Here is a 12751-nt window from a genome sequence, read left to right as displayed (position 1 = left end):
GAATTGCAGAATCCCGACACACCCCACTTTGTCTCTGTCCACATGCTTCTCCAGTTGACCTGAGGTCAGCTTCTCGGCCCCTCCAGAAACCCCAACTGTCCCCTAGAACAAATGTATACGACACGCGGATACGGTGCCATGCAAACAGCTTGCAGCTTCTGTGCCACGATTGTAAAAATACTGTGATATTATCCTTCTTGGTTCTTTCGGTAAAGTCACGTAGAATGGAAATTATATAAAATAATAAAAATAAAACATAATAATTGTTTTATTATATACTTACGGGCAATGTAGAAATGTGGTTCTTGTTTACGACGCCATCAACAACGAAAACTAATATCACAGTTTTCGTGACTGCAGGGATTCATCTTCTTGGTTCTTTCGGTAAAGTCACGTAGAATGGAAATTATATAAAATAATAAAAATAAAACATAATAAAAAAATATGTATGTTTTATTTTTATTATTTTATATAATTTTTACTTATAATAAAAAAATTATTATGTTTTATTTTTATTATTTTATATAATTTCCATTCTACGTGACTTTACTGAAAGAACCAAGAAGATGAATCCCTGCAGTCACGAAAACTGTGATATTAGTTTTCGTTGTTGATGGCGTCGTAAACAAGAACCACATTTCTACATTGCCTGTAAGTATATTTACAGCCCTGTGCAACTCCACTGTTGGACGAAGGCCTTCCCCCACGCGTTGCTCGTCATCTAGGCAGTTCGACTATACTTCACCGCACTGGTCAGTGATGTTAGCCGTGCCCCGGTGAAAGACCTACGATCAGCTCCGTTGCAACACGAGTAAAGAATAACAATGGCGTAATCACTAAGTTAGCATAATTACAACGGACTGTTCTGTTACGATAAGCGTGCCATCGTAAGTATGTTCTAACGCCACGCGTAAATAAAGACCCCGTTTAGTCCACCAGCCCTGTGCCGTGAAGAAGGCCCATTGCCTGAAACGTCAGCTATAATATATTTTTACTTTTAAGACCACGGTGTTATTGACAAACGCTTTGAGTTCTTATTATCAGTCTATTATTGGCATTCCAGATCAATGTTATCCAGCAGCGCTTGTTTAAGCAAGCAAATAAACCGTGGACTGATTTTAATCTCCTGGACCTCATCAGCAGTGTCAGGCTCGTGAAACAATTGCCGCCGGGATCACCAGACGCGAGATTGGCGAGAGTGCTGCTGCTGCTGCTATTGCGGGCTGGCGCATCGAACCTCGTCGCCGCTGATAGACACCCCCACCTCCTCGTGCGATATTACCGCTGTCGGTGAGCGTGACGATGTCGCGTTCGCCGATGGCTATCCAATGTCGCGAGTTGTACGTGTAAGGGCCCAATTTTCGATTTGAATACTTTACCTTGTACTCAATGATATCACGTGACCCCCGGTGCCTCTGGAGGCCACTGTCGTTCATTGGCTGTGTACGGTGCATTGGACTTTTTTCGCACCGTACGTAGCCAACATTTATAACGCGCACCATGTAAACTTAACAAAGGGACATTCAGGGACACGGGAGGAGGCCGTTGTGAAACGGAACGTAGGATGAGACTGCGGTAGCTAAAGAGGAACAAGGGCATTGATCCTTGCAGCGAATGGTGGCGTGCGGGGGTGGGAGGGGGTGGAGAATCGATAAGGGCTTGGTGCTGCCCCGTCGTTGGACTAGATGGGATTTTATTTTTCTTACTGAAAGTTAAACTGGAAAATGTTTTATTTTCCTGCCTATTTGTTTGTCCGAAATGATAGACTGGAAGCTGCTGTGGGGTTGTTTGTCCAGATAGGGTAATTCATTAACCTACCGGGTTATCCTATCGGAGAAAGTCCGTAACCTCGCCCTGTGTATTTATTAATAGCCCCTTGATGAATGTAAAAGCTGGCAAAGCGGGGCACGTGCGCCGTTTGCAGGGCACGGCTGCCCAGCCCGGCTCCCTCCTGGTGCCATCGCACCGGACCTGGCGCCACGTCGAAATTGCAATTGCGTCACTTGTAAGCAATCACAATCCAATTGGCACTTCGGCGAAGAATGCCGCTGTAGATATCGTTGTCGGTGACCACAGGGCTGCGTCGGACGCTGTGGGAGAATGTCCTCAGATTGTTGAGGTGAAAGTCTCTGGGGATGAGATGGGCTCCCACTGCACCCTGTCCAATTTAACCAGAACCAGAACCTTTATTTAGACTGCGGGAGGAATCCAACGAGCTATGAAGCTTGTTTCCGCACGTGTCCAGTAAACCTCTCATTCGTAGTCTAGCACCTGGTCCCATCCGACCCGCGGACCCCGGTGCGGGTTTCCCCTGTGCAATTGCACCACCTGCACACTCGATAACCACCGCAGTGATGGGCTTGCGACGTCGACGGGTGGAGGGCAGGCGGGGGCGGGCGGGCGGGGGCCGGGCGTTGGCACGGCACGATGGGTTCACGACCTCGGGCCGGGATGGGACGAGGCGTGAGAGAGACTCGTGCCATCGGGCCATGCCCAGGGGCCGTCCCCGTGTGGGTGGCAAGCCCACCCTCCAATGGGTGGCGAGCCCACCCTTCAACGGGTGGCGTGCCCACCCTCCAATGGGCCGTCAGCAGGTCCCACCAGCAGTGGCTCCACTGCCCTCCGTTCCGCTTGCCGCGTCCTCTCTCGACTCCTTCTGCCCTTGTGGATGAGCGTTGCTCCCTCGCTGTGCCCCCCCCCCCCACTCCCTTGCCCCGGCGTGGCACCGCGTCGCCTAGCGTGCCACCGCGTCGCCGAGACGTACCAGCGTCCCGGTTGGACTCCCCCGCCTGGCTCCGTATCTTTAACATCGGAGACGGGTCGCCGCTGTTTATCTCGGCGTTTAGAGGCAGCCACTTGCCCAGGGGGAGTCTGGCAGCCTGGGGGGGCGGGCGGGGGTGGGGGGTGGGGAGCCGTGCTCTATGATGCTCACGAGCACTTGCGGTTTGACATCAGCGTTTCGAACGGGGCTGGAAAACGGACCGGGTCGTCGGTAAATGGCGTGATACAAATAGCAGCACGACTGTCCCTGGCTGGCGGCCCCTCGTGACGCTGTCCAGGTGCTGAAGAGGAGCCCAGGGCCCCAGCGTGACTCCTCTTTGCGTTATTCAGCTGAGCTCTTTGTCGCGTTTTGGCTGACCTGACAAGAGGACAGGCCCTGGCAAGGCTTTGCCGGTGAACCGCTCAGTGGAAGGTCGTTTGTGTTCTCTGGTACCCCCGTAGTCTGGAACTCCCTTCCCCTAGCCGTCCGTGACGTAGACTCCCTTAAGTCCAGGCTCAAGCCCTTCTGCTTCTCCTCTGCCTATAAATCCACATTGTGTTGTATGCTCGTCTTTGGGTCTCTATATCGGTCTGTGATCTCTATGTATATGGTCTCTAAGTAAGTCTTTGGGTCTCTATGTAAGTCTCTGGGTCTCTGGGTAAATCTAACAGTCTCTATGTAAACTATGGGTCTCTATGTAGGTCTCTGGGTCTTTGTATAAAGCTATCAGTCTCTGAATAAGGCTATGGGTCTCTATGTAAGTCTCTGTGCAAGTCTCTCCTGTCCTAGCCTCTGTTAAGAAATTATAAAATAAACAACGTAAGGTTTTAAAGTCACAGCATAATTTTCCCAACACCCGGGGCAACCCTTATATAAGCGTCACTGCTATCAGTAGCAAGGCTTGTTTTTCCAAAATAAAGAAACATGTATCTACTCGTCACGTTTCTCTGTGTAGTTTTGAGTATGTGCCGCGATTATGCAAGCTGTTTGTCGCTTGGGGCGTATGCACACCCATTACATTCTGACAATCCCCGAAGTGCTGAGCACGGAGCGCAGAGCTCGGAACGCCGAGTGCAGAGCGCCGAGCTCGGAGCGCGAGTCTTGCGGCCCTGGGGTGGAGCACGCAGTGACCCCGCAGTGACCCCGCAGTGACCCCGCAGTGACCCCACAGCGATCGCGCGTGGGCTCTCCGTCCGTCACACGGCCCCCCAGCGAGTTCATTCAGGCACGTTCGCGTTGACCGCTGCGATGCTACGTGTTCCTGAGCGAGAACGCCGTGTGGCTCGACACTCGAGTGCAGAAAGAAAAATAAAACCCGTCGGTGACTTTGTGATTACGCGTCATCGCAGTGCCCCGGAACGTGTTGACCAAGTGTTTAATTGGTGCTCGTGCATCAAGAGGGGCTTTCATCGGCGGTGGCCGGGCAGCTCAGCGACCCGAGTGCCGAGCCGGCACCGCTCCGAACCTGGGTTTAAATCCAGGTTGCAGCCGCCTGTGATTTTTTTTTTTTATCTCACCAGGTTCTCAAGTCTCGTGAGTCGATGATCTCAGCCTGGTCTCCAATCACTGCACACGCACACGCACAAAATCACATTCAGTTTGATTGTGCACTTAATTTGAATAAATTCCAGCAGTGAGAATTTTTTTTTAAAACATTATGAGTGTGTCTGTCACGTGATGAACATTCCTACTCTTAGTTCTTTCGGTAAAGTCACGTAGGTAACCTATGAATCCTTGCAGTCACGAAAGCTTCCTCTCCGTGGCAGAGCGGATGGGAAAGTACTGCCCTCTGCTTGTGTCGACCAGAGGTCACTTGAGATTTCACAGGTAGCTCTACGGCACCCGCTTCCACGGTCCGTTCTCTAACAGGGCAGGGTTGCAGTGTTCCAGCGAGGGATCTGAATGCACACTCAGTCTCGTGATACGATTCAGATTACAGGCAGGATTAAATTGTCGAAAAGTATCGCACTTTTTATATTTGATAAAAAAAATATATCGTACTTTTTTATATTTAATACAAAAATATAGTACTTTTTATATTTAATTTAAAAAAAGATCGTACTTTTTTCTTTACTAAAAAAAAGATCGTACTTTTTAATTTTTAATTAAAAAGGTCGTTCGGTTCAACTTAGCTGAGAGTGAAAACGGATCCCTTTTGCCTTTGATAATCGATGGGAGCTGTGCGTGTGATCCAACGGTCGATACTTAATCTCCGCGACTGTGGTGCCAGAAGGATCGAAGCTTTGAGCCAAGTTGGGCCAGCCACCGTGGCATTGATGTCAAAGAAAATAAAAACAACATCCACTCATGGATTCAACAAAACATCCACTCAAAGATTTAAAAAAAACTCTGTGCGCTCCTGCGCAAGCGTACGGCAGCTCCACCCACCCCCTCCCCTCTCATCTCACTCTCAAACCTCTCCCCTCTCTCTCACTCTACTCCCCTCCATGAGTTATCCTGTCTCTCCCCCTCTCAGCTCACTACACTCACCTCGAGTCAACTTTTGCACAGTGGGAGGTCGCTCAAACTCCTCTGCTGCCCTCATAGTCATGAGCTCCTATGCCCCTGTTTTCAGTTTCAGGCTCCAGTCCTCTGTCTGTATGCTCTGTCTACGGCTCCGTCTCTTTCTCTGTTCGAAATAAACTTACCCACTGTTTATGTGCAGCGCGTTGAGACGCCGTCGCATGTAGATGCCGTATGAATCCACGATGTACTGTAAATGTACTGATCGAGATCAAGAAGCCACGTTGACCGAATCCATCGATGCCACCACACTTCGTCGTCAATGCTTTCCACCCCTCCCAACAGATTCCCCTGCAGCGGCTGCGCAGTTGACACGCGACCTGCAAGGTCCGCTTGAACAGCCTCCAACCATCACGTGCTCCTACTTAGGTCTTCTCTTCCCCTTGGTGGCCAGACTCGTGGAGACCACTCCAATGCCCTTATCGCTAATCGGCCCTCCTCCTCCTCCTCCCCTATTCTGTGCCCACCCGGGGCAAGTGGTTTGTGCCACAGCCAATATCTCCAACAACTCCACTGCAGCCACTTTCCCTTTTGGCCTCCCTCCATCGAGTACCCCGCCGCCTTGCCGCGTAATCCCTCGCGTCCGTCCCGGACCCCTGGCGCCCGGGTATCCGGACACTGTTCCAAAACCCCGCGTCCTGATCCCAAGCACGTCGCGATCCCGACCGCGCCGTGATCCCAACCGTGTCGCGATCCCAACCGTGTCGTGATCCCAAGCGCGTCCTGATCCCAAGCGCGTCGCGATCCCAACCGTGTCGTGATCCCAACCGCGCCGTGATCCCAACCGTGTCGTGATCCCAAGCGCGTCCTGATCCCAACCGCGTCGCGATCCCAACCGCGCCGTGATCCCAACCGTGTCGTGATCCCAAGCGCGTCCTGATCCCAACCGTGTCGTGATCCCAACCGCGCCGTGATCCCAACCGTGTCGTGATCCCAAGCGCGTCCTGATCCCAAGCGCGTCCTGATCCCAACCGTGTCGTGATCCCAACCGCGCCGTGATCCCAACCGTGTCGTGATCCCAAGCGCGTCCTGATCCCAACCGCGCCGTGATCCCAACCGCGCCGTGATCCCAACCGTGTCGTGATCCCAAGCGCGTCCTGATCCCAACCGCGTCGTGATCCCAACCGCGTCGTGATCCCAACCGTGTCGTGATCCCAAGCGCGTCCTGATCCCAACCGCGTCGTGATCCCAACCGCGCCGTGATCCCAACCGTGTCGTGATCCCAACCGTGTCGTGATCCCAAGCGCGTCCTGATCCCAACCGCGTCCTGATCCCAACCGCGTCGCGATCCCAACCGTGTCGTGATCCCAACCGTGTCGTGATCCCAAGCGCGTCCTGATCCCAACCGCGTCCTGATCCCAACCGCGTCGCGATCCCAACCGCGCCGTGATCCCAACCGTGTCGTGATCCCAAGCGCGTCCTGATCCCAACCGCGTCCTGATCCCAACCGCGTCCTGATCCCAACCGCGCCGTGATCCCAACCGCGTCGTGATCCCAAGCGCGTCCTGATCCCAACCGCGTCCTGATCCCAACCGCGTCGCGATCCCAACCGCGCCGTGATCCCAACCGTGTCGTGATCCCAAGCGCGTCCTGATCCCAAGCGCGTCCTGATCCCAACCGCGTCCTGATCCCAACCGCGTCGCGATCCCGACCGCGTCGCGATCCCAACCGCGTCATGATCCCAACCGCGTCATGATCCCAACCGCGTCATGATCCCGACCGCGTCGCGATCCCAACCGTGTCGCGATCCCAACCGCGTCATGATCCCGACCGCGTCGCGATCCCGACCGTGTCGCGATCCCAACCGCGTCATGATCCCAACCGCGTCATGATCCCGACCGCGTCGTGATCCCAACCGCGTCATGATCCCAACCGCGTCATGATCCCAACCGCGTCATGATCCCAACCGCGTCATGATCCCAACCGCGTCGTGATCCCAACCGTGTCGCGATCCCAACCGCGTCATGATCCCAACCGCGTCATGATCCCAACCGCGTCGTGATCCCAACCGTGTCGTGATCCCAACCGTGTCGCGATCCCAACCGCGTCATGATCCCAACCGCGTCGTGATCCCAACCGCGTCATGATCCCAACCGTGTCGCGATCCCGACCGCGTCGTGATCCCAACCGCGTCGTGATCCCAACCGTGTCGCGATCCCAACCGCGTCGTGATCCCGACCGTGTCGCGATCCCGACCGCGTCGTGATCCCAACCGCGTCATGATCCCAACCGCGTCGTGATCCCAACCGCGTCGTGATCCCAACCGCGTCATGATCCCAACCGCGTCATGATCCCGACCGCGTCGCGATCCCAACCGTGTCGTGATCCCAAGCGCGTCCTGATCCCAACCGCGCCGTGATCCCAACCGCGTCGTGATCCCAACCGTGTCGTGATCCCAAGCGCGTCCTGATCCCAACCGCGCCGTGATCCCAACCGCGTCGTGATCCCAACCGTGTCGTGATCCCAAGCGCGTCCTGATCCCAACCGCGCCGTGATCCCAACCGTGTCGCGATCCCAACCGTGTCGTGATCCCAACCGCGTCGTGATCCCAACCGCGTCATGATCCCAACCGCGTCGCGATCCCAACCGTGTCGTGATCCCAACCGCGTCATGATCCCAACCGCGTCGTGATCCCAACCGTGTCGTGATCCCAACCGCGTCATGATCCCAACCGCGTCCTGATCCCAACCGCGTCATGATCCCAACCGCGTCGTGATCCCAACCGCGTCCTGATCCCAACCGCGTCATGATCCCAACCGTGTCGTGATCCCAAGCGCGTCCTGATCCCAACCGCGTCATGATCCCAACCGTGTCGTGATCCCAAGCGCGTCCTGATCCCAACCGCGTCATGATCCCAACCGTGTCGTGATCCCAAGCGCGTCCTGATCCCAACCGCGCCGTGATCCCAACCGTGTCGTGATCCCAACCGCGTCGCAATCCCAACCGCGTCATGATCCCAACCGTGTCGTGATCCCAACCGTGTCGTGATCCCAACCGTGTCGTGATCCCAACCGTGTCGTGATCCCAACCGTGTCGCAATCCCAACCGCGTCGCGATCCCAACCGTGTCGTGATCCCAACCGTGTCGTGATCCCAACCGTGTCGTGATCCCAACCGCGTCGTGATCCCAACCGTGTCGCGATCCCAACCGCGTCGTGATCCCAACCGCGTCGTGATCCCAACCGTGTCGTGATCCCAACCGCGTCGTGATCCCAACCGTGTCGTGATCCCAACCGCGTCGTGATCCCAACCGCGTCGTGATCCCAACCGTGTCGCGATCCCAACCGCGTCGTGATCCCAACCGCGTCGTGATCCCAACCGTGTCGTGATCCCAACCGCGTCGTGATCCCAACCGTGTCGTGATCCCAACCGCGTCGTGATCCCAACCGTGTCGCAATCCCAACCGCGTCGTGATCCCAACCGTGTCGCGATCCCAACCGCGTCGTGATCCCAACCGCGTCGTGATCCCAACCGTGTCGTGATCCCAACCGTGTCGTGATCCCAACCGCGTCGTGATCCCAACCGCGTCGTGATCCCAACCGTGTCGTGATCCCAACCGCGTCGTGATCCCAACCGTGTCGCGATCCCAACCGCGTCGTGATCCCAACCGCGTCGTGATCCCAACCGTGTCGTGATCCCAACCGCGTCGTGATCCCAACCGCGTCGTGATCCCAACCGCGCCGTGATCCCAACCGCGTCGTGATCCCAACCGCGTCGTGATCCCAACCGCGCCGTGATCCCAACCGCGTCGTGATCCCAACCGCGTCGTGATCCCAACCGCGTCGTGATCCCAACCGCGTCATGATCCCAACCGCGTCATGATCCCAACCGTGTCGTGATCCCAACCGCGTCGTGATCCCAAGCGCGTCCTGATCCCAAGCGCGTCCTGATCCCAACCGTGTCGTGATCCCAACCGTGTCGTGATCCCAACCGCGTCCTGATCCCAACCGCGTCGTGATCCCAACCGCGTCGTGATCCCAACCGCGTCGTGATCCCAACCGCGTCGTGATCCCAACCGCGTCGTGATCCCAACCGCGTCGCGATCCCAACCGTGTCGTGATCCCAACCGCATCGCGATCCCAACCGCGTCGCGATCCCAACCGCATCGCGATCCCAACCGCGTCCTGATCCCAACCGCGTCGTGATCCCAACTGCATCGCGATCCCAACCGCGTCGTGATCCCAACCGCATCGCGATCCCAACCGCGTCCTGATCCCAACCGCGTCGTGATCCCAACCGCGTCGTGATCCCAACCGCGTCGCGATCCCAACCGTGTCGTGATCCCAACCGCATCGCAATCCCAACCGCGTCGCGATCCCAACCGCGTCGCGATCCCAACCGCGTCGTGATCCCAACCGCGTCGCGATCCCAACCGCGTCGCGATCCCAACCGCGTCGTGATCCCAACCGCGTCGTGATCCCAACCGTGTCGTGATCCCAACCGTGTCGTGATCCCAACCGCGTCGTGATCCCAACCGCGTCGTGATCCCAACCGTGTCGTGATCCCAACCGCGTCGTGATCCCAACCGTGTCGCGATCCCAACCGCGTCGTGATCCCAACCGCGTCGTGATCCCAACCGTGTCGTGATCCCAACCGCGTCGTGATCCCAACCGCGTCGTGATCCCAACCGTGTCGTGATCCCAACCGTGTCGTGATCCCAACCGCGTCGCGATCCCAACCGCGTCGTGATCCCAACCGCGTCCTGATCCCAAGCGCGTCGCGATTCCAGCCACGTCGTGATCCCAACCGTGTCGTGATCCCAACCGCGCCGTGTGCCGCAGGGAGCCATGCTTCAAGTGGGAGTGGTGAGTGGCGGCCTGCGGGGCCGGTGCCTGCGGAGGCTCGCAGCGTGCCGGGTGCCGGGCCAGACGCGGCAGTACAGCAGCGAGCCGCTCGACAGCGTGCACAAGCCCATCAAGAAAGTGCTCGTCGCCAACCGAGGTGAGGGACGGCGCTCCATCGCTGATTTGTTATAAAAAATCTGAATGTATAAACGCGGCCCCAAAACGTCACGTGGCCAGCAACAAGCGGCACTAGCAAAGTTGCAATGGATAGAGAGTGTCATGCATTTTCTTGAGTTGAGCAAGGTTATTCAATTGTAAGAGCTTGGGGTAGAAGAGACGATAATGGGAGGGAAATCCAAAGTGTATTATTGTGAGTGAAGATGCAGAAAGAGGAGTGAGGTTACCTGGAGTGTGGTGAGTAGTTAGGTGAGTGGGTGGGTAAGTGGGTGGGTGGGTGAGTGACCTGCAGTGTGGTGGATGAGACGATCGACGTGGGTTGAGGAGTCTTTGAGTGAAGTTCACAGGAACAGTAACGATGGTAGGTAGTAGCAATAGAAGAGTGACAAAGGGGTGAGGCTGACCGCCCGGGGGTGATCGTGGAGGTGAGTGCCTTATCGTCAATCACCCTGTGCTTTACTTAGAATTGTACCACGCACAGCGAGGTAGGAACCATACGTGCGACGCCATGGAGCTGCCCGTACGTCGCCACTATTTTAGCTGCCTTCCACTTTCATTCCTTGCATTGATGAAAATGTGTCGCCTGTAAAACCCCCAGAGATGGAACATCTCAATCGCAGTGGTGTCCAGGGGGTGACTTTACACACTTGCCAAACACGCGTTGACACGAGCGTGTGAAGATCTGTAACTAACTCAGGTAGACTTTCATACAATGGCCATGACACCACAAGCTAAACTTGTAAATAAATAACAAAGGTAAATAATTCAATGGTGCACCGGCTCATGTAGAATGTACTCTAGCTGTAGCAATCGTGCATGTAGTCGTAATCGAGTAATTAAAGTAGTTGAGACTGGCGATGCATGTGAGTGTTTCTGAGAAGTTATCGCACGTTCAAGCTAAATAAAGCACACATGGTAACTGGTATTGGCCAAACATCCCGATGTTGAAAAAAAAATCCCTGCAAATTACTCCTTTGGATCACACACGGCAGCAGCCCCCCGTACTGCGAAAACTTGGCAAGACCCTCCTTGGGACTCGGTGAGGCTTGCCTGGGTACACAAGCTTATCGATAATCAAATAATAAAGTCGCTCATAAATGAAACGAAACAAGGTTTTAATTTTAGCAGGTAAGGCCCACTGAGCTATATAGCTCTTTTTCAGAGGCGACTTGATTACAAATGATTGCTCAACGAAGTGGCTTATCATCACATGGAAATGTATAGCAGCCAAATACTCTGAACGTGTGACGTTGATTCTAAATGTGGAGGGAAAAACCGGAGGACCCGGAGAAAATGCCACTGCGGCCACGGGGAGAACATGCTCATCCCCATATTTGGCGTTACGAGTCGAGACTCGGACGTGGAAGGGGGCGGCGGGGGGGGGGGGGGGCTGGTGGAGGTTAACGGGCGACGATCGTCCCCGCTGACTTTTTGTTTTGTTTGCGTCGTGGCGCTAGGGGAGATCGCGACGCGAGTCTTCCGCGCGTGCACGGAGCTCGGCATCCGCACGGTGGCCGTGTACTCGGAGCAGGACAACTGGGCAGGTCCACCGGCAGAAAGCGGACGAGGCCTACCTCATCGGCAAGGGCCTGGCGCCCGTCGCCGCCTACCTGCACATCCCCGACATCATCCGCGTGGCGCAGGTCAGAGGTCGTGGTCGCTGGCGCGAGCTGGGTCGAATGTCCGTTTCGGGAAATCTTATTTTCTTTTCTGTTGATTTATGTGGGTTTGGTCTTTTTGATTCATCCTGTAATGTGGTTGGTTTTTGCTCCGATTTCTATTTGTTTCCGTCGGTGTCAAAGTGAGTTCCTGCTCTCGTGAGTGTTGAGGTAGGTGCCAATCTCCTCCCCCTTTACAGCCCTGAGCGCCCCACTGGGCTGCATGGGTCAGCATCGAGCAGTGGAGCCCGAGGTCACGAACCCTCTCTGCGTTGACCTTCAACGCAGAGAGGGTCTGTATGCATGGTGGATTTTGTCTCGGTGTTCTGGATTCCTCCCTCCGTGGAGCCAAACTCACCCGCACCTCCGATTAGCACGGTTGGCTACGTACGGTGTAAAAGAAGTTCAACATACGTGCATGCGTTAATGGACTCGGCCAAACCGCCTAATGAACGTAGGACCCTCATGAAAACGAGTCTGAGGCTTCGTGAGACGCTGCTGCATAAAGGACATTTCTGGTATTTGTTTTCGTGGGGTGGGAGTGGGGAACAGGACCGTCTTGTTGACTCTGGGACTTTCTGTGCCAGAGTGTCCGCCTTTGTGCCACATTTGTTTTGTGAATTACGTTTGAGAGACCCTAGACCTGCTGTTTACAGGCCCTGTTTGTTTTATGATATCGTGATGCGATTGTGGTAAACATCTCTGTGTGTGGAGAGCAACAGAGAGGGCTCCCTCCGCTTAGTTTGCTTTGGTCTGGAGCAGATTAAATAATAAGTGGAGCTAGCTTGGGTAACGCAATTGAAAGGCGATATCGGTCGAATGAAAGGCACGGCCTCGGTAAACAGCCGA

The 12751-nt window shown here is 55.2% G+C and overlaps 1 protein-coding gene across 1 annotated transcript in view; it reads left to right on the top strand.

Annotated features, from left to right (window-relative positions):
• LOC133342275 (pyruvate carboxylase, mitochondrial-like) overlaps positions 1-12751 on the top strand; it is a 56443-nt gene that overhangs the window by 20100 nt on the left and 23592 nt on the right. Inside the window, 3 exon segments of the mRNA XM_061551333.1 lie at positions 10065-10224; positions 11702-11778; positions 11780-11887. Coding sequence (XP_061407317.1) covers positions 10071-10224; positions 11702-11778; positions 11780-11887 — 339 coding nt within the window. The 5' untranslated portion in view covers positions 10065-10070.

This window comes from Lethenteron reissneri, chromosome 14 (assembly GCF_015708825.2).
Source record: "Lethenteron reissneri isolate LAM-NWPU_2019-01 chromosome 14, ASM1570882v1, whole genome shotgun sequence".
Lineage (NCBI taxonomy): Eukaryota > Metazoa > Chordata > Hyperoartia > Petromyzontiformes > Petromyzontidae > Lethenteron > Lethenteron reissneri.
Note: the sequence above shows the minus strand (reverse complement) of the source record. Positions and strands in the feature narration are given on the sequence as shown.